The 25,107-nt window shown below is 64.6% G+C and overlaps 1 protein-coding gene across 1 annotated transcript; it reads left to right on the top strand.

Annotated features, from left to right (window-relative positions):
* The first annotated feature begins 656 nt into the window (after positions 1-656).
* On the top strand, positions 657-23,808 carry LOC126651422 (voltage-dependent L-type calcium channel subunit alpha-1F-like). Its single transcript, XM_050337306.1, is given in 50 exon segments — positions 657-684; positions 1,474-1,561; positions 1,563-1,721; positions 1,803-1,908; positions 3,057-3,196; positions 3,266-3,408; positions 3,493-3,645; positions 5,116-5,312; positions 5,678-5,781; positions 6,198-6,355; positions 6,442-6,525; positions 7,093-7,180; positions 7,602-7,628; positions 8,052-8,194; positions 8,324-8,347; positions 9,031-9,256; positions 10,240-10,447; positions 11,384-11,504; positions 12,072-12,153; positions 12,292-12,346; positions 12,434-12,494; positions 12,732-12,864; positions 13,253-13,382; positions 13,759-13,818; positions 14,280-14,386; positions 14,674-14,761; positions 15,407-15,514; positions 15,611-15,663; positions 16,019-16,165; positions 16,235-16,436; positions 16,989-17,147; positions 17,374-17,484; positions 17,571-17,654; positions 17,815-17,835; positions 17,929-18,057; positions 18,149-18,214; positions 18,327-18,418; positions 19,510-19,669; positions 20,205-20,332; positions 20,411-20,507; positions 20,598-20,700; positions 20,784-20,885; positions 20,959-21,089; positions 21,185-21,295; positions 21,451-21,554; positions 21,776-21,922; positions 22,141-22,283; positions 22,821-22,933; positions 23,016-23,252; positions 23,563-23,808. Coding segments are annotated over 50 exon segments (5,907 nt in total).
* The last annotated feature ends 1,299 nt before the right edge of the window (positions 23,809-25,107 follow it).

The following is a 25,107-nucleotide window of genomic DNA, read 5'->3' as shown; positions in this document are numbered from 1 at the left end:
CTGACCCCTCACGCACCCCCTGCCCCCTCACACACTCCTCTGACCCCTCAAACACCCCCTGACCCCCTTATACCCCCTTGACCCCTCACACACCCCTCTAACCCCTCACACACACCCCTGACCCATCACACTCCCCTGACCACTCACACACCCCCTTACCCCACACACACCCCTGACCCCTCACATACCCCTGACCCCTTCACCCCCAACCCCTCAAACACCACCTGACCCCTCAAATACCCCCTGGACCCCTCACACACCCCCTGACCCCTCACATTCACCTCCCCACCGACCCCTCAAGCACTGCCTGACCCTCACACACCCCCCGACCCTCCCACACCGTTCCCGGACACACGTGGGCAGCGCTGCCCCCCTCACCCGTCCCAGTTAATCCCAGTTAATCCCCAGCAGCCGCAGCCGGGACAAGCTGTGGGGAGGCCCTGGAGCGACCCCGGCACCCAACAGACCCCAAGCCCCACTCAACACCCCTGATCCTCCCCTGAACACTCCTGACACTCCCAAATCCCCCCAGTCCATCCCCTCGATGCTCCCAAACTCCAACAGAGCCCCCCAATCCCCTTGAGAGCCCCTCAGGACAACCCTAAAATACCCCCAGACTCCCTCCAGGTGCCCCCACTCCTAAAAACGCCCCCACCATGTCGGAGTCGGAGGAGAACGGAGAGGGTGAGTCTGGGGGGTTCTGGGGCCCGGGGGGTATGGGGGTCCTTTGGAAGAAGTAGGTGTTCAAGACAGGGGTCCTGGGGGGTGAGGGGGCGAGAGGGGGTCCAGGAAGATTTGGGAGTGTCCAGGACGGTCTGGGGGGGTCTCTGAGGGGTCCAGAAAGATTTGGGGGAGGTCCCCTGCTCTATGGGATGGGGGTTCAGGGGTGGTCACCGTGTGGGTGGAGGATCCCAGGACCAGAAGGGTTTGTGAAGGGGAGGTCCAGGAGGGTTTGTGGGGGTCCAGAAAATTGGGGAGGGGGGGGTAGGAGAGTTTGGGGAGGTACAGGAGGATTTGGGGGTATCCAGGAAGATTTGAAAGGGTCCGTGAGGATTTGGGAGGCGGGGGGGGGTCCAAGAGGATTTGGGGGTATCCAGGAAGATTTGAAAGGGTCTGTGAGGATTTGGGGGGGTCCAGGAGGATTTGGGGTATCCAGGAAGATTTGGAAGGGTCTGTGAGGATTTGTGGGGGGGTCCAAGAGGATTTGGGGTATCCAGAAAGATTTGAGGGGGGTCCAGGAAGATTTGGGGGTATCCAGGAAGATTTAGAGGGGGTCCAGGAAGATTAGGGGGGGTTCAGGAAGATTTGAGGGGTGTCCAGAAGGATTTGGGGGAATCCAGGAAGATTTGGAGGTGTCCAGGGAGATTTGGAGGGGTCCATGAGGATCTGGGTGGGTCCAAGAGGATTTGGGGGTATCCAGAAATGTTTTTGGGGGTCCTTTTCCCCTCCCTTGACCACTCTTTCCCCCCCCAGGCCCCCCCAAGGAGCTGCCCCCCTTTGCCGAGGCCATGGGGCAGCCCCTGGGCTGGGGGAGCAGCGATGGCGCCGGGGGGGCTGCGGGCGGGGGACCCCCCGGGGCAGCGGCAGCGCCGCCCCCCCCACCCCAAGCACAAGGGGGCCCAGGGGGGCTCCGGGGGGGTCCATCGCTCCCCCCGCGCCCTCTTCTGCCTCCGCCTCAACAACCCCATCCGCAGGGCCGCCATCAGCATCGTGGAGTGGAAGTGAGTGGGGGGCCAGGGGAGGGACTGGGGGGGGCGTTGGGGACCCCCCTCACCCGCTGCCCCCCGCCCCAATTCCCCCAGGCCCTTCGACATCCTCATCCTCGCCACCATCTTCGCCAACTGCGTGGCCCTGGGGGTCTACATCCCCTTCCCCGAGGACGACTCCAACGCTGCCAACCACAACCTGGTGAGGCCCCCGGCTCCCCCAAAACACGGGGGCACCCCCACCCCCCAGCGCCTGAGCCGGGCCCAGTTGGGTGCTGGGGGATAACCTGAATGGGCGGGGTTCAGCCCAACCTCGGAATACCCCCAGGCAGGCAGGGGAGGCTGTGGGGGATGTTCTGGGGGCTGGGGGTGCCGGGGGGCTGTGGGGACAGCAGGGTCCCCGTGTCACACGTGTGTGTCCCCCCCCCGTGTGTGCTGCTTCCTTAAGCTGCTTTAGCCGGCACTGGGCGGGGCCAGGGGGGCCTAATCCAGGCTGAGCCTCCCCAGACACCCACGGAGGGGACACTGGGAGAGGGGGGGCTCGGGAAGGTCTCCAAATGTCCCTGGTCACCCCAAATGTCCCCAGGAGGGGGGCTCAGGGGAGTCCCCAAATATCCCTGTCCCCAGGAGAATGAGTTGTTGGGGAATGTTGGGACAGAGGGTCCCTGAGTGTCCCCAGAGAAGAGGACACTGGGAGGGGTGAGGGGTCAGTGAGGGTCCCCAAATGTCCCTACTCCAAGTGAAGGGGACACTGGGAGGGGTGAGGGGTCAGTGAGGGTCCCCAAATGTCCCTACTCCAAGTGAGGGGGACACTGGGAAGGGTGAGGGGTCAGTGAGGGTCCCCAAATGTCCCTACTCCAAGTGAGGGGACATTGGGAGGGGTGGTGGGGCACCAGGGTGAGTGGTGACCCTATACATGCCCTTTAGCCCTGGAGAAGGGGGTGCTGGACCCCCTCCCTGATCCCCTGCAGCTTGGGAGTGTTTATGGGACCCCGTGTGGTGTATGGGAGGCTTATAGGATCCCCTGTGGGTGTGGAGTGGGGATGGTTATGGGACCCCCTGTGGGGCAGGAGGTGGTTATGGGATCCTCTGGGAGTTAGGGGTGGTTATGGGATCCCCTGTGGGGTAGGGGGTGGTTATGGTATCCCCTGTGGGGTGGGTGCAGGTTATGGGACCCCCCATGGGATAGGGGGTGGTTATGGGACACCCTGTGGGGTAGGAGGTGGTTATGGGACCCCTTGTGGAGGGGGATGGTTATGGGACCTCCTGTGGGGTTGGGGCAGGTTATGGGTCCCCCTGTGTGGTAGGGGGGTGTTATGGCTCCCCCCAAGCCCCCTGTCCCCCCTGCAGGAGCAGGTGGAGTACGTGTTCCTCATCATCTTCACGGTGGAGACGTTCCTGAAGATCATCGCCTACGGGCTGGTGCTGCACCCCAGCGCCTACATCCGCAACGGCTGGAACCTGCTCGACTTCGTCATCGTCATCGTGGGGTGAGCGGGCGGGCCTGGGGGCACCCCCAGGGGGTGCAGCCCCCGCCTGACCCCCCTGTGCCCCCCCAGGCTGTTCAGCGTGATCCTGGAGCAGGTGTCCCACAAGCCGGGCGAAGCCCACCACATGAGCGGGAAGCCGGGGGGCTTCGACGTCAAGGCCCTGCGCGCCTTCCGCGTCCTGCGGCCCCTGCGCCTCGTCTCCGGCGTCCCCAGTGAGGCTCTGGGGGGAAAAAGAGGGGTTTGGGGGTCCCACCGGCCTTGTGCCAACACCCCCCCACCCCCTGTGCACCCCCCAGGCCTGCACATCGTCCTCAACTCCATCATGAAGGCGATGGTGCCGCTGCTGCACATCGCGCTGCTCGTGCTCTTCGTCATCATCATCTACGCCATCATCGGCCTCGAGCTCTTCATCGGCCGCATGCACAAGACCTGCTTCTTCATCGGCTCCGGTAGGGGCAGGGGCGTCACCCCTGTGTGCCCCCCCAGAGTCAGGGACCCCCCCAGAGTCAGGGACACCACCAGCAATTCCTCAGTGCTCTGAGATGGGCCAGGAGCCCTCAGGGACACCCCAGCAAGGTACAGGGGTCCTTTAACACACTGAGACCCCCCTAAAGCCCCTGAGACCCCCAGGGACACCCCAGCAAAGTGCAGAGGTCCTTTAACACACTGAGACCCCCCTAAAGCCCCTGAGACCCCCAGGGACACCCCAGGGACACCCTAGCAAGGTACAGGAGTCCTTTAACACACTGAGACCCACCCCTAAAGCCCCTGAGACCCCCCCAAAGCATCCAGGACACCCTGCAGACACCCCAGCAGGACACTGGGGCTCCCAACACAGCCCTGAGCCCCCTCCCCGAGGTTCCTGAGACATCAACACTGGGGACAGCAGTTCCCAGTGGGTACAAGAGCTAACTGGGGGCAGCAGCTGTGTCAGCATGAGAGGGTGAGAGGTACCCTCCAGGTGAGGGATGTCAGCAGTGCCCAGGGTTAAGAGGGGGACAGTTCTCAGTGCCCGGGGTTAACAGGGGGACAGTTCTCAGTGCTGGGGTTAACGATGGGACAGTTCTCAGTGCCCGGGGTTAACGGGGGGGACAGTTCTCAGTGCTGGGGTTAAGAGGGGGACAGTTCTCAGTGCTGGGGTTAACGGGGGGACAGTTCTCAGTGCTGGGGTTAACGATGGGACAGTTCTCAGTGCTGGGGTTAAAGGGGGACAGTTCTCAGTGCCCGGGGTTAACAGGGGGACAGTTCTCAGTGCTGGGGTTAAAGGGGGACAGTTCTCAGTGCTGGGGTTAACGGGGGGACAGTTCTCAGTGCTAGGGCAACAGGGGACAGTTCTCAGTGCCCGGGGTTAACAGGGGGACAGTTCTCAGTGCTGGGGTTAACGATGGGACAGTTCTCAGTGCCCGGGGTTAACAGGGGGACAGTTCTCAGTGCTGGGGTTAACGATGGGACAGTTCTCAGTGCTGGGGTTAAGAGGGGGACAGTTCTCAGTGCTGGGGTTAAAGGGGGGACAGTTCTCAGTGCCCAGGGTTAATGATGGGACAGTTCTCAGTGCTGGGGTTAACGATGGGACAGTTCTCAGTGCTGGGGTTAACGGGGGGGACAGTTCTCAGTGCTGGGGTTAACGATGGGACAGTTCTCAGTGCTGGGGTTAAGAGGGGGACAGTTCTCAGTGCTGGGGTTAACGATGGGACAGTTCTCAGTGCTGGGGTTAACAGGGGGACAGTTCTCAGTGCTGGGGTTAAAGGGGGGACAGTTCTCAGTGCCCGGGGTTAACAATGGGACAGTTCTCAGTGCTGGGGTTAAAGGGGGGACAGTTCTCAGTGCCCGGGGTTGAGGCTGGCACAGGAGCGGGTCAGTGTGGGCCAAGGGCTGTCAGGGGGGTTGACACCCAGGGTTAACGCCCTCCCCTCTCGCAGACCTGGAGTCCGAGGACGACCCGTCGCCGTGCGCGTTCTCGGGGCACGGGCGCGCCTGCCTGCAGAACAACACCGAGTGCCGCGGCCGCTGGGAGGGGCCCAACGGCGGCATCACCAACTTCGACAACTTCTTCTTCGCCATGCTCACCGTGTTCCAGTGCATCACCATGGAGGGCTGGACCGATGTGCTCTACTGGGTGAGACCCCCAAGAGCCCCTGAGCCCCCTCAGTCCATACACACCCCCTGAGCCCCCCCATCCATACACACCCCCTTGAGCCCCCCCATCCATACACACTCCCCTGAGCCCCCTCCAGTCCATACACACCCCCTGAGCCCCCCCCAATCCATACACACCCCCCTGAGCCCCCCCAGTCCAAACACCCCCCAGCCCCAGTGCATCACCATGGAATGACGTGCTCTTCTGAGTGAGACCCTCAAATCTGAGACCCCCAAAGTCCTCGCCCCACCCCACCCCAGTTGTCACTGGCCACACCCCACACACCCTGAGGAGTAGTCTGGGGCCCCCAACCTCCCCCATCACCCCAAATCTCCCCCTCTCAGATGCAGGACGCGATGGGCCATGAGCTGCCCTGGATTTACTTCGTCAGCCTCGTCATCTTCGGCTCCTTCTTCGTCCTCAACCTGGTGCTGGGGGTGCTGAGCGGGTGAGGGGGGCGAGAGCTGCGTCCTTGGCGTGTCCTTGGCATGTCTGGGGGCCACACCTGTGTGTTTGGGGTCACACCTGTGTGTTGGGGTCCCACCTGTATGTTTGGGATCACACCTTTGTGTTTGGGGGGGGTCACACCTGTGTGTTTGGGGTCCCACCTGTGTCCCTGGTGTGTTTGGGGGGTCACACCTGTGTGTTTGGGGTCACACCTGTGTGTTGGGGATCACACCTGTGTGTTTGTTTGGGGTCACACCTGTGTGTTGGGGTCACAGCTGTGTGTTTGGGATCACACCTTTGTGTTTGGGGGGGCACACCTGTGTGTTTGGGGTCACACCTGTGTGTTTGGGGTCCCAACTGTGTCCCTGGTGTGTCTGGGGTCACACCTGTGTGTCTGGGGTCCCACGTGTCCCCCAGGGAGTTCTCCAAGGAGCGAGAGAAGGCCAAGGCCCGCGGGGACTTCCAGAAGCTGCGGGAGAAGCAGCAGATGGAGGAGGATCTGCGGGGCTACATGGACTGGATCACCCAGGCCGAGCTGGAGGGCGACGACGACGAGGGGGAGCACGAGAAGCACCGTCAGTGGGGCTGGGGGGATGGCACAGGGGGCTCCCCCTCATCCTGAGCCCCCCCCAAACTTCCCTGACATCCCCCCTCTCCCCAGGCCTGACCGCCGAGGACCTGATGGGGAAGAGGAAACCGCGGCTCAAGTGGCTGCGCCACGCCAGTCACTCCACCGACACCCACGGTACCCCTGGGGCTGGGACCCCACAGCCCCCAGGGCTGGAGACCCCCACATCCCCTAGGGCCAGGACCCCACATCCCCTGGAGCCAGGACCCCACCTCTCCCAGGGCTGGGGACCCCCATATCCCCTGGGGATGGAGGCCCCCACATCCCCTGAACACAGAGACCCCCAGATCCCCTAAACACAGGGACCCCCAGATCCCCTGAACACAGGGACCCCCACATTCCCCCACCTCCAAATCCCCAGGGCCAGGGACCCCAGAATTCCCAGAACTCAGCCCTCCCCCCCCCCAAAATTCCCTGGACTCAGGGACACCCAGATTCCCCCACCTGGGATCCCTCAAATTCCTGCAGTTCAGGGACCCCCAAAATTCCTCATCCCAGAGACCCACAAATCCCCCGGGGCTGGGGACCCCCAAATTGCCCCCAGCCAGAATCCCTCAATTCTCCCGGATCTGGGGATCCCCAGATTGATTCCCCATACCCAGGAATCCCCAGATTCCCCGTACCCAGGGACCCCCGAGTGTCCCGGGGTCCCCCCTGTTCCCTGACACTGCCCTTTGCCCCCAGCGAGCCTCCCGGGCAGCGAGACCACCTCGGTCAACACGGAGACGGTGGGGGAGGAGGAGGCCCCGCCCACGGCCTGTGACCGCTGCCTGTGAGCCCGGGACCCCCCACGGATCCTTGGGACCCCCCCACAGAGCTCTGGGACCCCTGGGGCTGGGAGGGAACTCGGGATGCCCCACGGATCCTTGGGATGCCCCCCCTAGAGCCCTGGGAGGACCCCCGGGGCTGAGAGGAACCCCGGAACCCCCCACAGCACCAGGGACCCCCCAAAGCACCAGGGACCCCTCCCCAGAGCCCTGGGACCCTCAGCACTGGGAGGGAACCTGGGACCCCCCCCACAGCTCCTGGGACACCCCTCAGATCCCTAGGACCCCCCCATAGCCCCCCACGAACCCCAAAACCCACCCCATCACCCCAATAAAGCCCCCCAGATCCCCCCGCTCCCATGGCCAAGGAACTCCCCCAGAGCCCCCCCAGATTTGGGGGTAACTCTTGTGCTTTTCCCTCCCCAGGGGCAAAATTACAAACACAAAGTGCTGGTGAGTGGGGGGGAAAATGGGGGGAGTGGATAAAAGGGGAGGGGGGCACAGTGGGACCTCCTGAACCCCCCCAACCCCTCTCAGTGGCGGGGGGTCTCTGTCACCCCCCCAACTGCCCTCTGTCCCCAAATTATCACCATCCCCATATCCACCTGTCCCCTCCCACCCCCTCCACCCTCTCCCACCTCCCTGCACAACAAAATCCTCCCCTCATCCCCCTGCACCCCCAATCCCCACAAACCTCCCTCAACCCCTCCCACTGATGGGGGTCTCTGTAACCCCCCAACTGCCACCTGTCCCCAAAATGCCACGGATCCCACATCCACCTGTCCCCTCCACCCCTCCTGCCCCTCTCTGCCCCCCAAATCCCGCCATTGACCCCCCAAACCCCATCACTGACCCCCAACCCCCCTTGGCCCCCAGTCGCCGCCTGCGCTGCCTGAACCGTCTGTGGCGCCGGCGCTGCCGCGCGGCCGTCAAATCCGTGTCCTTCTACTGGACTGTCCTGCTGCTGGTGTTCCTCAACACCCTGACCATCGCCTCTGAGCACCACGGGCAGCCCCCTGGCTCACCGAGACACAGGGTACGGACCCCAGAGACCCCCGAACCCCCTGAGACCCCCCAGTGCCCCACGACACCCCCTGACACCCCAACACCCTCCATGTGTCACCAACACCTCCGAGCACCACGGGCAGCCCCCTGGCTCACTAAGACACAGGGTACGGACCCCAGAGACCCCCAAAGCCCCTGAGACCCCCCGAGTGCCCCATGACACCCCCCGACACCCTCCAACACCCCCAGAGCTCTTGGTGTTCCTCAACACCCTTCATGTGTCACCATCACCTCTGAGCACCACGGGCAGCCCCCTGGCTTGCTGAGACACAGGGTACAGACCCCCAAAACCCCAGAGACCCCCCAAACCCCTCAGTGCCTCCTGACACTCCCCAGCAGCCCCTGGCACCCCTCAGTGCCCCTCAACACCCCCAGATCTTGAGGGGGGTGTCACACACACCCAGGTGTGCCCTTGGCTGGGTGACAAACCAGCTGGTGGCCGAGGAGTGGGGGGTGATGGAGGGACATCCCATTGGGGATGGTCACTGCAGTGTCCCCACACCAGTGGTGTCCCTAGGATCAGTCACTGAGTGTCCCCAGGGCTGGTCACTGCAGTGTCCCCAGGGTCATTCACTGCAGTGTCCCCAGGACTGGTCACTGCAGTGTCCCTAAGGTCAGTGTTGGGGACAGACGCGGTTCAGGGGTGACCATGGTGGCACTGGGTGATGGTGGGACTTGATGTCCCCACTGATCCCTTCCCCCCAATTTCCCCTTCAACCTTTCCCACCTGATGGATGATTCTCTGTCACCCCCCCTCCCCTGTGTCCCCCCGTGTCCCCCATGCCCCCAGCCTACGCCAACAAGGCGCTGCTGTCGCTGTTCGCGGCCGAGATGGTGCTCAAGTTGTACGCGCTGGGCCCCTCGTGCTACTTCGCCAGCTTCTTCAACCGCTTCGACTGCTTCGTGGTGTGCGGGGGCGTCCTGGAGACGGCGCTGGTGGAGCGGGGGGCCATGGAACCCCTGGGCATCTCCGTGCTGCGCTGCGTGCGCCTGCTGCGCGTCTTCAAGGTCACCCGGTGAGGGGACACCCTGGGGGGACAGCACAGTGTGCCAGCACAGGGACAGCCCAGTGTGCCAGCATGGTGACACCCCAGTGCCCCAGCACAGTGACAGCCCAGTGCCCCAACACAGGGACAGCACAGTGCGCCAGCATGGTGACAGCCGAGTGCCCCAGCACAGGGACAGCCCAGTGCCCCAGCACGGTGACACCCCAGTGTGCTAACACAGGGACAGCCCAGTGCCCCAGCACAGTGACAGCCCAGTGCCCCAGCACGGTGACACCCCAGTGCCCCAGCACAGGGACAGCCCAGTGCCCCAGCATGGTGACAGCCCAGTGCTCCAACACAGGGACAACCCAGTGCCCCAACACAGGGACAGCCCAGTGCCCCAGCATGGTGACACCCCAGTGCCCCAACACAGGGACAACCAAGTACCCCAGCACAGGGACACCCCAGTGCCTCAGCACGGTGACACCCCAGTGTGCCAGCACAGGGACAACCCAGTGTGCCAGCACAGGGACACCCCAGTGCCCCAGCATGGTGACACCCCAGTGTGCCAGCACAGGGACAGCCCAGTGCCCCAACACAGGGACACCCCAGTGCCCCAACACAGGGACACCCCAGTGTCCCAGCACAGGGACAACCCAGTGCCTCAGCACGGTGACACCCAGTACCCCAAAGCACTCACACCATGATGCCCCAATGCCCCAACACTGCAAAACCCCAACACCCCAATGACTCCAACACCCCAAAACCCCAGTAGCCCAACACCATGATGCCCCAACACCCCAGCGTGGTGATGGTGCAATGCTGGGATGCCCCAATGCCACAACAACCCCTGCCGCGGGGTGTTGGCTCTGGACCATCTGTACAGTCCCCTCCCAGTGCTCCCAGTAACCCCAGCATCCTACTGGGCATTGCTGAGCACTCTGTGGGTCAGCCCCTGCCAGGTGTTGGCACCTCTCCATCCCAGTGCTCCCAGTAACCCCCGTGTCCTGCAGGCACTGGGCATCCCTCAGTAACCTGGTGGGGTCCCTGCTGAACTCCATGAAATCCATCGCCTCCCTCCTGCTGCTGCTCTTCCTCTTCATCATCATCTTCGCCCTGCTGGGGATGCAGCTCTTCGGGGGCAAGTTCAGCTTCGACGAGACCCAGACCAAGCGCAGCACCTTCGACACCTTCCCGCAGGCCCTGCTCACCGTCTTCCAGGTGCCCAGCGGGGCACCCCACACCTGGGGCACCCCAAAAACGGGGGAGGCACACCTGAAACCAGGGGAGGGACCCCAGAACCAGGGGGAGACACCTGAAACCAGGGGGGGACCCCAGAACCAGGGGGAGACCCCTGAAACCAGGGGGGGACCCCAAAACCAGGGGAGACACCCTGAAACCAGGGGGGGACCCCAGAACCAGGGGAGACACCTGAAACCGGGGGGGACCCCAAAACCCAGGAGGACCCCAAAACCAGGGGAGACACCTGAAACCTGGAGGGATCCCAAAACTGGGGGCAGACACCCTGAGACCGGGAGGGATCCCGAAACTGGGGGGGAGACACCTGAAACCTGAAGGGACCCCAAAACCGGGAGGGACTCTGAAATCAGGGGGATACTCTGAAACCTGGAGGGATCCTGAAGGTGGGGGGGACCCCAAAACGGGGGGGAGACAGCCCGAAACCTGGAGGGACCCCAAACCTGGGGGGACCCCAAACCGGGGGGAGACACCCTGAAACCTGGAGGGATCCCAAAACCGGGGGGGACCCCAAAATCTGGGCGGGACACTGAAACTTGGGAGGGAGATTCTGAAACTTGGGAGGGAGACCTTGAAACCTGGGGGAGACCCCAAATCTGGTGGGGGACAACACCCTGAAAGCTGAGGGGGACCCTGAAACCCATGGGAGACTCTGAAAGTTGTGGAGGAGACCCCAAAACCCATGGGGGACCCCAAAGTCTATGGGGGACCTTGAAATCCCAGGGGGAGACCCCAAACCCCACGAGCCCCCCCTAAACCATCCCCTCCCCAGCCTGTAGCTGCTCAGTGAGGGCTGGGGTCAGCACTGTACTGGGAGTACTGGGGGAGTACTGGGAGTGCTGGGGGAGCGCTGAGAGCACTGGGAGCCGTGCTGAGGGTTTGGGGTGCCCCCCCGGGCAGATCCTGACGGGGGAGGACTGGAACGCCGTGATGTACGACGGGATCATGGCCTACGGCGGGCCCGTGTTCCCCGGGATGCTCGTCTGCGTCTACTTCGTCATCCTCTTCATCTGCGGCAACTGTGCGGCACTGGGAGCACTGGGGGCACTGGGAGAGGGACTGGGGGCACTGGGAGAGGGGACTGGGGGCACTGGGAGAGGGACTGGGGGCACTGGGAGAGGGGACTGGGGGCACTGGGAGAGGGGACTGGGGGCACTGGGAGAGGGACTGGGGGCACTGTGAGCAGGGCACTGGGAGAGAACACTGGGAGAGGGACTGGAGGCACTGGGAGCATGGCGGCACTGGAAGCACTGGGGGCACTGGGAGAGAGGACTAGGGGCACTGGGAGCACTGGGAGCACTGAGAGGGATGGGGAGCAGAGCACAGGGGAACTGGGAGGGACTGGGAATGGAACACCGGGGAACTGGGGAGCTGGAATGGGAGACAGAGGGGTTGGGAATGAGAAGAGGGAAGTGGGGGGACTGGGAGCAGGAGCGAACCCAGCACAGAAGGCACTGGGAGGATACTGGGAGGGACTGGGAGGAGATTGGGGGTCCACTAGGAGGGCACTGGGAGCACTGGGAGGGCACTGGGAGGGCACTGGGAGGGCACTGGGAGCACTGGTGAGCCCTTTCCCCCACCCTCCCAGACATCCTCCTCAACGTCTTCTTGGCCATCGCTGTTGACAACCTGGCAGACGGTGACAACATCAACTCGGGGGGGGACAAAAAGTGAGCCGGGACCCCTGGGGACATTTTGGGGGGGATACCCGGACCCCTGGGGCCCTTTTGGGGGGGTCCCAGCCCCCCGGGGTCCCTGGGGGGTGCCCACCCTCCGGATCTCCCGGCTGAGCCCCCCTTTCCCCGCAGGGACAAGCCCGGGGAGGCCGAGGCCGGGACGGAGAGCCAGGACGTGGCTGTGAAGGTGGGTGAGGGGGGGGGGTGACCCCCAGCCCCCCCCCAACGTGTGTACGACCCCCACCCACCCAGCAACCCCCCCTTCCCTCCCCAGATCGAGGGGGAGCAGCCAGAGGAGGAAGAGGAGGAGGAGGAGGAGGAAGGGAGTGAAGAAGGTGAGAGTCACCTGACGGATATGGGGGGGCCCTGGGGGGTGACAATTGGACATGGGGTCCCTGGGGGAGGTGACAGTGCCAGCCCAGGGGGTCCCTGTGGGGGAGGTGACAGTGCCAGCCCACGGGGTCCCTGGGGGGGTGACAATTGGACATGGGGTCCCTGGGGGGTAGGTGACAGTGCCTGGGGTGGGGGTCCCTGGGGGAGGTGACAATGCCAGCCCACGGGGTCCCCTGCAGGTGACGAGGAGGGCAGGGGGGAGCGCGACAGCCTGGGGGGGGCCCGTCTGGAGGCCCTGGAGGAGCCCCCCAAGCCCAAGGTGACCCCGATCCCCGAGGGCAGCGCCTTCTTCCTGCTGAGCAGCACCAACCCGTGAGTGGGATGGGGCACTGGGAGCACTGGGGGCACTGGGAAGGTACTGAGGAACTGGGGCTGGGGGCACAGGGACTGGGGACACTGGAGGAGCTGGGAGCACTGGGGGGCACTGGGAGCTCTGGGAGCTCTGGGACCACTGGGGGACACTGGGAGCTCTGGGGGACACTGGGAGCACTGGGGACACTGGGGGGCACTGGGAGCATTGGGAGGCACTTGGGGGCACTGAGGGACACTGGGAGCGCTGGGAGCACTGGGAGAACTGGGAGCTCTGGGAGCTCTGGGAGCACTGGAAGCACTGGGAGCTCTGGGAGCACTGGGGACACTGGGAGCACTGGGGACACTGGGAGCTCTGGGAGCACTGGGAGCTGAGCTGTGCCCATCGCAGGCTGCGGGTTCGGTGCCACGCCCTCATCAACCACCACGTGTTCACCAACCTCATCCTCGTCTTCATCATCCTCAGCAGCGTCTCCCTCGCCGCCGAGGACCCCGTGCGGGCCCACTCGCCCCGCAACCACGTGGGCTACTGGGCAAACTGGGGGGACTGGGGGGAACCCACCCAGCAACCACGTGGGCTACTGGGCAAACTGGGGGGAACCCACCCAGCAACCACGTGGGCTACTGGGCAAACTGGGGGGACTGGGGGGAACCCACCCAGCAACCATGTGGGCTACTGGGCAAACTGGGAGGGACTGGGGGACCTGTGGGGGAATTCACCCCATAACCACGTGGGACACGAGATCTGCTTGCCTGTGGTGGGCCAGAAACTGGGGGGGCTGGGGCAGCTTGGGGGTGTGTCTGGGGGGTCTGGAGATGTCTGGGGGGCTCTGGAGGGCTGAGGGGACCCATGAGGGGGGTGGGGGTCACCCCGTTTCTCGCCCCCCCTTCCCCCAGATTTTGGGCTACTTCGACTACGCCTTCACCTCCATCTTCACCGTGGAGATCCTGCTCAAGGTAAGGTGGGGCTGGGGTTTGGGGGTGCCTCTGGGGTTTGGGGGTGTCCCCTGGGGTTGGGGGTGTCCCCAGGGTTTGGGGGTGTCCCCTGAGGTTGGGGGTGTCCCCAGGGTTTGGGGGTGCCCCCAGGGTTTGGGGGTGTCCCCAGGGTTTTGGAGGGCGTCCCTGGGATTTGGGGGTGTCCCCGGGGTTTGGGGGTGTCCCCGGGGTTTTGGAGGTGTCCCCAGGGTTTGGGGTGTCCCCGGGGTTTAGGGGTGTCCCTGGGATTTGGGGGCGTCCCCAGGGGGTTGGGGGTGTCCCCAGGGTTTTGGAGGGTGTCCCCTGGGGGTTGGGGGTGTCCCCAGGGTTTTGGAGGTGTCCCCGGGGTTTGGGGGTGTCCCCTGGGGGTTGGGGGTGTCCCCTGGGATTTGGGGGTGTCCCCGGGGTTTGGGGGTGTCCCAAACTGGGCTCCCCCCCTGCAGATGACGGTGTTCGGCGCCTTCCTGCACAAAGGCTCCTTCTGCCGGAACTGGTTCAACCTCCTGGACCTGCTGGTGGTCGGGGTGTCCCTCATCTCCTTCGGCATGCAGTGAGCAACTGGGACTGACTGGGCCACACTGGGGGCAACTGGGGGCACTGGGGGCATTGCTGGGGGTGCTGGAGAACACAGGGAGCGTTGCTGGGGGCACTGGGAGCACTGATGGAGGTACTGGGGAAGTTACTGAGATGCACTGGGAGCACTGGGAGTGCTGATGGAGGCACTGGGAGCACTGTTGGGGGCATTTGGGGCATTACTGGAATGCACTGGGAGCACTGCTAGGGGCCCTGGGGATGTTACTGGGACGCACTGGGAGCACTGGTATCCCCCCCCCGCAGCTCCAGTGCCATCTCAGTGGTGAAGATCCTGCGGGTGCTGAGGGTCCTGAGGCCCCTCCGGGCCATCAACCGAGCCAAGGGCCTCAAGGTGGGCAACTGGGAGCACTGGGAGCACTGGGAGGGGTGGGGGACACCCATGGTGGGCTGTGGGCTGGGACACCGCCTGTACTGGTGGGACTGGGAGCACTGGGGCCCCGGCAGTGCCGTGCTGTGGTGGCTCAGGTGACAGTGGTGGCACAGGTGCCCCATTGTCCCTGTGTCCCTGTGCTCCCATGTCACAAGGTTCCAGTGTCACTGGTGTCCCATGTCCCGACACTGACCTGTCCCTCTTGGCCCCAGCATGTGGTGTCCCTGTTGTCCACATTGTCCCTGTTGTTCCCATGTCCTGGTGACACCCACCTGTCTCCACTGTCCCTGTGTCCTGCTGATACACATGGTGTCCCTGTTGTCCCCAGTGTCCCCATGTCCCGATGACACCCACCTATCCCTGTCCCCACCATGTAGTCCCAGACCTGTCCCTGTTGTCCCCATGCCCTGGTGACAGCCCTGTCCCTGTCCCTGCTGTCCCCAGCACGTGGTGACAGCCCTGTCCCTGTCCCTGTTGTCCCCATGCCTGGTGCCACCTTCACCTGTCCCTGTCCCTGCTGTCCCCAGCACGTGGTGACAGCCCTGTCCCTGTCCCTGCTGTCCCCAGCACGTGGTGACACCCTGTCCCTGTCCCTGCTGTCCCCAGCACGTGGTGCAGTGCGTGTTCGTCGCCATCCGCACCATCGGGAACATCATGATCGTCACGACGCTGCTGCAGTTCATGTTCGCCTGCATCGGGGTGCAGCTCTTCAAGGTGGGCCTGAGCCCTGGGAACCCCAAACTGCCCCTCGAGGGGTTCCCAAACCCCCCTCAGGGGCCAGGGGTCCATCTGACCCCCCCGCTCCCCCAGGGCAAGTTCTACAGCTGCACCGACGAGGCCAAGCACACGCCAGGAGAGTGCAAGTGGGTGTCCCCCCCAGCTGACCCCTGAGCCCCCAAACTGGCCCCTGAGACTCCAGACTGACCCCTGAGCCCCCAGACTGACCCCCACACCACCCAAACTGACCCCCCTGCACCCTAAACTGACTGCCCCTACACCCCAAAATGACCCTCCCTGTGCCACCAAACTGATCCCCTGAGCCCCCAGATGGACCCCCACAGCCTCGAACTGACACCCTGTACCCCCAAATCGACCCCAAAACTGAGCCCCACCCACCGTGCTGGTGTCCCCATGTCCCACCCCTCAGGGGTCTCACTGTCCCTGTCCCTGTCCCACCCCTCAGGGGTCTCACTGTCCCTGTCCATGTCCCTGTGCCAGGGGGACGTTCCTGGTGTACAAGGACGGGGACGTGTCCCACCCCTCGGTGCGCGAGCGCCTCTGGCTCAACAGCGACTTCAACTTCGACAACGTGCTGGCCGGGATGATGGCCCTGTTCACCGTGTCCACCTTCGAGGGGTGGCCCGCGTGAGTGCCCGGGGGGGACGGGGGGACAGCGGGACCCCGGGACACGCCCCCAGCCCCGTGTCCCCCCAGGCTGCTCTACAAGGCCATCGACGCCAACGCCGAGGACCAGGGGCCCATCTACAACTACCGCGTGGAGATCTCCATCTTCTTCATCGTCTACATCATCGTCATCGCCTTCTTCATGATGAACATCTTCGTGGGCTTCGTCATCATCACCTTCCGCGCGCAGGGCGAGAGCGAGTACCGCAACTGCGAGCTGGACAAGAACCAGGTGTGGCTGCGCGGCCTGGGTGGCACTGCCATGTCCCCTGCTGGTCCCACGGTGTCCCTGTGGCACTGCCGTGTCCCTGTGTGGCACTGCCGTGTCCCCTGCTGGTCCCACGGTGTCCCTGTGGCACTGCCGTGTCCCTGTGCTGGTCCCACGGTGTCCCTGTGGCACTACCATGTCCCTGTGTGGCACTGCCGTGTCCCCTGCTGGTCCCACGGTGTCCCTGTGGCACTGCCGTGTCCCCGTGCTGGTCCCACGGTGTCCCTGTGGCGCTGTGGTGTCCCCAGGGTGGCACTGCCATGTCCCCTGCTGGCCCCACAGTGTCCCTGTGGTGATGCTGTGTCCCCAGGGTGTCACTGTGCTGTCCCTGTGTCCCTGTGTGGAGTGGCTCTGTCCCTGCAGTGTCCCCATGTCTCCACACTGTCCCCACGGTGTCCCCACAGTGGCGGTGTGTGGAGTGGCTGTGTCCCCATGTCCCCACACTGTCCCCACACTGTCCCCATGGTGTCCCCATGTCTCCACACTGTCCCCACTGTCCCCACGGTGTCCCCACAGCGGCAGTGTGTGGAGTACGCTCTGAAGGCTCAGCCCCTGCGCCGCTACATCCCCAAGAACCGCACCCAGTACCGCGTGTGGGCCATGGTGAACTCCACTGCCTTCGAGTACATCATGTTCGTGCTCATCCTGCTCAACACCATCGCCCTGGCCGTGCAGGTGGGGACAGCTCAGACCTGGGGGACACTCCTGGGGACAGCTCAGACCTGGGGGCGTAGTGGGCACAGCTCAGGGCCCCTGGGGGCACACACGTGGGCACAGCTCAGGACCCCCGTGGAGGGGGTGGGCACAGCTCAGGACCCCTGTGGTGGGGGTGGGCACAGCTGAGGACCCCTGTGGTGGGGGGGGGTGGTCACAGCTCAAGACCCCCGCGTGTCCCCCCCAGCACTACGAGCAGTCGAAGCCCTTCAACTACGTGATGGACCTGCTCAACATGGTGTTCACGGGGCTCTTCACGGTGGAGATGGTGCTCAAGATCATCGCCTTCAAACCCCGGGTACGCCGGGGGGCTGTGCCAGGCCGGGGGGGGGTCTCTGGTGGGGGGGGCCCAGCACAGGGGGTGCTCACCTGCCCCCTCCCCAGCATTACTTCTGCGACGCCTGGAACACCTTCGACGCCCTCATCGTGGTGGGCAGCGTGGTGGACATCGCCGTCACCGAGGTCAACGTGAGTCGTGCCCCTCGGCCCGGGGAGTTCCCTGGACCTGGGGAAGGGGCTGTTTTTTGGGGAGGGGGGTTCCCAGATGTCTGGGTCCCCCCCCTCGTGTCCGTGTCCTCACGTCCATCTGTGTCTCCACCCACCTCCATCGTCACGTCCGTGTCGACAGAACGGGGGGCACGTCGGTGAGGTACGGGGGGGCTCCTCAGCTGGGGGGGTGTGCAGGGGTTTGTGGGGGTGGGTACAGGGGTTTTGGGGCCCCCCTGACCCCCCCTCCCCGCAGAGCTCGGAGGACAGTTCCCGCATCTCCATCACCTTCTTCCGGCTGTTCCGCGTGATGCGGCTCGTGAAGCTGCTCTCCAAGGGCGAGGGCATCCGCACCCTGCTCTGGACCTTCGTCAAGTCCTTCCAGGTGGGGCTGGGAGGCCCAAACGGGGAGGGGGGACACGAGGGGGGCCACACGGGGGGCTCAAAATCCCCCTCACGCCCCACTCTGCCCCCAGGCCCTGCCCTACGTCGCCCTCCTCATCGCCATGATCTTCTTCATCTATGCCGTCATCGGGATGCAGGTGAGGGGCCTGGGGTGAGCCCCCCATTGTGAGGGGGTTGAGGGGGGTCAGGGGGTGTGAGGGGTGTGTGAGGGGTGGTCCTGCAAGACCCCAGCCCCCCTGTGCCCCCCAGACCTTCGGGAAAGTGGCGCTGCAGGACGGGACCCAGATCAACCGCAACAACAACTTCCAGACCTTCCCCCAGGCCGTGCTGCTGCTCTTCAGGTGGGACCAGGGGGCTCTGGGGGCTTCGAGGGAGGGGTCCTGTGGGGGCTGGGGGTGGGTCTAGGGGACTCTGGGGGGGCTGGGAGTGGATCTGAGCTTCCCATGGGATCCAGGGTGACTCCAGGTCTCGTGGGATCTCGGAACTCCCTTTAGGGTCTTTATGGGAGTTCCTGTAGCCCCACTGTGGGTCTGCATGTACTGTAGAGCCCCTGTAGGATCCCTGTGGGGTCTGTGTCCACCTCCCCAATCCCTATGGTGCCCATAGTGCCCCTTGGGGCTCCTATGGAGCTCGAGCTCTATGGGGCACCTGTCCTGCATTTACAGGGCACCTATCCCATTTCTATGGGGCAGGAGACCAGGCTGGGGCTGGGGGATCCAGATGGGCTCTGTGGGGTCTGAAGGGGCACTAAGGGTGGTACCTGGGTGGGCATCTGGGTGTCCAGGGGTGTCCAGGTGTGTCATGGGGGATACTTGTGTGCCTTGTGGGTGCAGGTGTGCCATGGGGGTTGTGTGGCAGATCATGCTGGCCAGTCCTGTGGGTTCAGGTGTGCCCAGGGGGGTTCAGGTGTCCCTGTGGGTGCAGGTGTGCCCAGGGGGGTTCAGGTGTGCCCAGGGAGTGTTCAGGTGTACCTGTGGGTTCAGGTGTGCCCAGGGGGTGTTCAGGTGTCCCTTTGGGTGCAGCTGTGCCCAGGGGGGTTCAGGTGTCCCTGTGGGTTCAGGTGTGCCCAGGGGTTTCAGGTGTGCCCTGGGAAGTGCAGGTGTGCCCAGGGAGTGTTCAGGTGTCCCTGTGGGTGCAGCTGTGCCCAGGGGGGTTCAGGTGTCCCTGTGGGTTCAGGTGTGCCCAGGGGGTTTCAGGTGTGCCCAGGGGGGTTTAGGTGTGCCCTGGGGAGGTTCAGGTGTACCTGTGGGTGCAGGTGTGCCCTGGGGGGTTGCAGGTGTGCCCTGGGGGGTTCAGGTGTCCCTGTGGGTGCAGGTGTGCCCAGGGGGTGTTCAGGTGTGCCCTGGGGGGCTCAGGTGTCCTGTGGGTTCAGGTGTGCCCTGAGGGCAGTGCAGGTGGGCCCAGGGGGGCTCAGGTGTCCCTGTGGGTGCAGGTGTGCCACAGGGGAGGCGTGGCAGGAGATCATGCTGGCCAGCCTGCCGGGCAAGCGCTGTGACCCCGAGTCGGACACGGAGCCGGGGGAGGAGTTCACCTGCGGCAGCAACTTCGCCATCGCCTACTTCATCAGCTTCTTCATGCTCTGCGCCTTCCTGGTGAGACCCCCGGGCTGCTGCCCCACCGTGCTGCTGCCCTACAGCCACTGCCCCACCGTGCTGCTGCCCCACAGTGTTGCTGCCCCACAGTGTTGCTGCCCCACAGTGTTGCTGCCCTACAGCCCCTGCCCCACTGTGCTGCTGCCCCACAGCCACTGCCCCACCATGCTGCTGCCCTACAACCACTGCCCCACCGTGCTGCTGCCCTACAGTGCCGCTGCCCCACCGTGCTGCTGCCCCACAGTGCCACTGCCCTACAGCCACTGCCCCACCATGCTGCTGCCCCACCGTGCTGCTGCCCCACAGCACCACTGCCCCACCATGCTGCTGCCCTACAGCCCCTGCCCTACAGCCCCTGCCCCACAGCACTGCTACCCCACAGCACCACTGCCCCACAGTGCCACTGCCCCACAGTGCCACCACTCTATGGCACCACTGCCCCACAGTGCCACTGCCCTACAGCCCCTGCCCCACACCTCCAGCCCTGCCCCACAGTCCTGCCCCGCCCCTCAGGAGCCCCCCTTTGCCCCCCCAGATCATCAACCTGTTCGTGGCCGTCATCATGGACAACTTCGATTACCTGACGCGCGACTGGTCCATCCTGGGCCCCCATCACCTGGACGAGTTCAAGCGCGTGTGGTCCGAGTACGACCCGGCTGCCAAGTGAGTCACTGTCCCCCTGTCTCCAGCTGGGGGCTCTGGGGGTCCCATGAGCCCCCCGTGACCCCCCTGGCCCCCCAGGGGCCGCATCAAACACCTGGACGTGGTGACGCTGCTGCGCCGGATCCAGCCCCCCCTGGGCTTTGGGAAGCTCTGCCCCCACCGCGTGGCCTGCAAGGTCTGGGGGCTTCTGGGGGGGGTCCTGGGGGTCTCCTGGGATGGTCCCAGGTGGGAGGCACCTGAGTTTACCCCCCCTTGTCCCCCCCAGCGCCTGGTGGCCATGAACATGCCCCTCAACTCGGACGGGACCGTCACCTTCAACGCGACGCTCTTCGCGCTGGTCCGCACCTCCCTCAAGATCAAGACGGAAGGTTGGGAGCTGGGAGTCCTGGGGGAGTCCTGGGGGACAGTGGGGGGTGACAGTCACAGCTGTGTCCCCCCCTTGTCCCTCCAGGGAACCTGGACGTGGCCAACAAGGAGCTCCGTGCCGTGATCAAGAAGATCTGGAAGAGAACGAAGCCGAAGCTGCTGGACGAGGTCATCCCCCCACCCGAGGGTGTGTGAGGTCCAAGCCCCCCACCCTGACCCCCCTGCCCCCTCTGGAGCCCCCTGACCCCCTGTGCCCCCAGAGGAGGAGGTCACCGTCGGGAAGTTCTACGCCACCTTCCTGATCCAGGACTATTTCCGCAAGTTCCGCCGGCGGAAGGAGCGGGGGATGTTGGGCCCCAGCGCGACCCCCAGCAACGAGAGCGCGCTGCAGGTGGGACCCCCCCGGGGGGTGGGGCTGGCGGGGCTGGGGGTCACCAGGTGTCAGCAGGTGTCACCAGGTGACCCCCGGCCCCCGTGTCCCCCCAGGCCGGGCTGCAGACGCTGCAGGCGCTGGGCCCCGAGATGCGCCGGGCACTGAGCGACCTGGAGGGGGACGAGGGCGGCGACGCCCCCGCGGAGGAGCCGCTCACCTACGCGGTGAGCCCCGGCCACGCCCCCAGAACACCTGTCCTTGGCCACGCCCCTCGGCACACCTGTCCGTGGCCACTTCCCCCAGCACACCTGTCCGTGACCACACCCACCGGGCACACCTGTCCATGGCCACGCCCACCGACCCCCTCCTCTCTCCGCAGGCCCCCGAGACGCTCTACGGCTCCGCCCCCAACTCCCCCTGCTCGGGGATGCGCCCCCTCCCCCAGCCCCGCCCCCACCGAAGGGAGGACCCTGCGCCCTCCCACGGCGGAGCCCCGACAGGGCGGCAGGTACGGCTGGGGGACCGAGGCACCTCAAAACAGGGGGCTCGTGGGGGGGTGGGGGTGTCTGGGCAGCAGCTACGGCTGGGAGGGGTCGGGAGGGGGCCGGGGGCACCCCGACACAGGGCTTTCTGAGGGGGACTGGGGACACCCCGACACGGGGATCCCGATGGGGGTGGGTTGGATGGGGGTCTCACGGCTCTGTCGGCAGGCGCCGCTCCGAAGGGGGGGAGCAGGATGAGGAAGCCCCCCCCGAGGACATGGAGGAAGCAGGGGGGGACACGGGGGACGTCAGCCACGACGAGGACCTGGAGAGCACCGTCCCCCCGCGCCACCGCTGGGCTGGGGACAGGTACCGCGACCCCCGAGCGCTGGGGGGGACATCCCCATCCGGGGGGTCCCTGTAACTGGGGAGGGGTCCCGGCAGCCCCGGATTCTGTCTCCAGGCCAGGCCACTGGGACCCCCGGAACGAGGGGGTCCTGCTGGGCCCCCCGCTCTGGGGACGGAGCTGCCCCGGGGGGAGTCCCTGTGCTGTCACCCCCTGACTGACCCCTCTGTGTCCCCCCCAGACCGTCGGGACCCCCGCGCTGGGGGATGGAGGTGCCTCGGGGGGGGTCGTTGCCGTTGCCCCCCCGACACTTCGCGCTCAGCAGCGGCGTCCGCGAGGGGCAACAACTGAAACGGCGCCGCCTCCTGCCCCCCACCCCCGCCGGTACGGGACGGGGGGCGATGGGGGCGGGCCTTCCAGTGAGACCCCCGTGTCCAGGACCGGGAGGGCTGAAGGACCCCTGGTAGCCCGGGAGGGTCCGTGGGGCTGGGGGTGACACGGGGTGGGAGCCTGGGAAGGTCCGTGGGGCTGTGTGACCCTGCCCGGTGCTCCGGAGGGTCCCTGGATTTGGGGTGACCCTGCCCGGTGCCCCCAAGCTGGAGAATCCCTGGCTGGGAGGGATTGACCCCGCTCAGTGTCCCCAATGCACCAGAGGAGGGTCCCTGGCCAGGGGGTGACCAGTGTCTTGAAGGGTCCCTGACTGGGGTTTGGGGTGACCTTGACCAGTGTTAGGGACAGTCCCTTGCCGGGGGTGACCCTGCCTGGGGTCCCAGCGGGTCTCTCTGGTGGGGGCAGGGGGTAACCGTGACCGGTGACCCCCGTGACCCTGCCCTGTGCCCCCCGGCCGGGGGTGTGTGTGTGTGACTCTGCCGCTGTCCCAGCGGGTCCCTGACTGGGGGTGACCCTGCGGGTGCCCCCCAGGCCGGAAGCCCTCGTTCACCATCCAGTGCCTGCGGCGCCAGGGCAGCTGCGAGGACGAGCCCATCCCGGGCACCTACAACCCCTCGGGGCCCCCCGGCCCCGCCCGCCCGCAGGTACCGCTGGGGGGGACACACGGGGAGGGGGTGATGTCACAAACAGTGTCACCCTCCCTGCTGACCCCTCCTCGCCCCCCAGGGCTACGGCAGCTCCGAGACCTGGCGCCTGGGGGGCTCCTCGCAGGCCTGGGCGGCCCCGGCCCGCGGGCACGTCCTGTACGCGCCCCTCATCCTGGTGGAGGGGGCGCCGGGGGGGGGCGCGGGGGGCAGCCTCCCCCCCCTCAACCGCTGGTTCCCCCCCGCACCTCTGCGCCTGCGGCCCTGCGACCCCCGCGACGCGCTGGCCCGGGGGTCTGCGGACAGCCTGGTGGAGGCCGTGAGTGACACGGGGGGACAGGGGGGATAAAGGGGGACATGGGACAGGGACATCCCGGGGGTCTGCGGGCAGCCTGGTGGAGGCCGTGAGTGACGGGGGACACACAGAAGGGACGCATAGACAGGGGAACACGGGGGGGGACACAGCTTGGCTGACATGGACATGGTGGGGAGGGACACGGGACACGGAGGGGACACCCCGTGGCCCAGCCGACAGCGTGGCAGAGGCTTTGAGCGAGGGGGGACACGGGGGGACACGCAGGGACCGTCCCGTGCCGGTGCCAGCGCCGCTCCCTGTCCCCCATGCCCAGGTGCTGATCTCGGAGGGGCTCGGGCTGTTCGCCCGCGACCCCAAGTTCGTGGCGGTGGCCAAGCGGGAGATCGCGGACGCGTGCGACATGACCATGGACGAGATGGAGAGCGCGGCCGCCGACCTGCTGACCCGCCGCCGGGCCCCGCCCGCGCCCGCGCCCGCCGTGTACAGCGACGAGGAACCGCTGCGGCCGCCGCCAGAGGAGGAGCTGGCGGACGAGATGGGCTGGGCCGGCGGGGTCTAGCACCGCGCACCGGCACCGCGGGCACCGAGGACGGGGCAGCGGCACCGGGACTGGCCGGGGGGTCTCGGAGCGGCACCGGGACCGGCGGGCGGGCTTTAGGACCCAGCACGGCGACCGGGGCAGGGCGGGCTTTAGGACCCAGCACGGCGACCGGGGCAGGGCGGGCTTTAGGACCCGGCCCCGGCCCGGGGGGTGTCACCTCAGGAACAAAAGGGATTTTTATCAAAGGTACGTATGTACTTCTTCCCCTTGCTAAAGGAGGATTTTTTTTCCTCTGGAAAAGGGGTATTTGCCTCAGGAAGGGCTGGGGGGAGGGGGGGCTCAGGAAAAGGGGTGGTTACCTCAATAAAGTAAGTTTTTACTCAACAAAAAGAAGCGTGGTTTCAACTGAAAGAAATCGTGTTTCCCTCAAAAAAAGGGAATTTCGGTCAAAAAGGCGAGCTCTACCTCAGGGAGAAGGAGGTTTCCTCAAAAAAGGGAGGGATTTATCTCAAAAAAGGGAGTTGTTTTTTTTTCCACTGGAAAAGGGGTATTTACCTCAAAAAACCCAAACCCAGAAGCCCCCACGAAAACCCGACCACTTTTCCCTCAAAAAAACATGCTTTCACTCCAGAAAAAGGGAGAGAAATAAGGGAGATATCTCAAAAAAAGTACATCAAAAAGGAGGGGTTTCTCCTCAAAAATTGTTTTCCTCTAGAAAAAAAGGTATTTGTCTCAAAAAAACAGTTTTCCTCAGGAAAAGGAATATTTACCTAAAAAAAAATTTCTCCACAAAAAAAAGTTTTAACTTAAAAAAAAAAAATAGGCTTTCCCTCAAAAAAGGGAGTTTTACATCAAAAAAAGGGACATTCACCTCACAGTGTTCTCATAAAAGGTTTTTCCCCCAAAATGGGAGTGTTCTTCAAAAAAGGGATATTTGCCTCAGGGACAGGGGCACGCTCAAAAGAGGAGGATTTTCCTCAAGAAAAGGCATTTTTATATAAAAAAATGAGTTTTACTTCATAAAAAGAGGGGTTTCCTTAAAAAATATTTTTCTTCAAAAAATCTATTCTTTTAAAAAAATGGATGGGAGGGGGTTTTCTTAAAAATAAAAAGTTTTTTCTCAAAACAAGGCAGCTTTTCCCCCAGAAAAGGGGTATTTCTCCTGTTGCAGGGGGAATGTCCTCTAAAAGGTTTTACCTCAGGAAAAGGGACATTTCCTAAGAAAAAAGGAGGTTTCTCCTCAAAAACCAAAGCACCAAACAAAAAACAAACCAACAAACTCACAAAAGAAAGACTTTTTTCCCTTCAAAAAAGGGG

This window comes from Myiozetetes cayanensis, unplaced genomic scaffold, assembly GCF_022539395.1.
Source record: "Myiozetetes cayanensis isolate MyiCay16 unplaced genomic scaffold, myiCay2020 scf61, whole genome shotgun sequence".
Classification (NCBI taxonomy): domain Eukaryota; kingdom Metazoa; phylum Chordata; class Aves; order Passeriformes; family Tyrannidae; genus Myiozetetes; species Myiozetetes cayanensis.
Note: the sequence above shows the minus strand (reverse complement) of the source record. Positions and strands in the feature narration are given on the sequence as shown.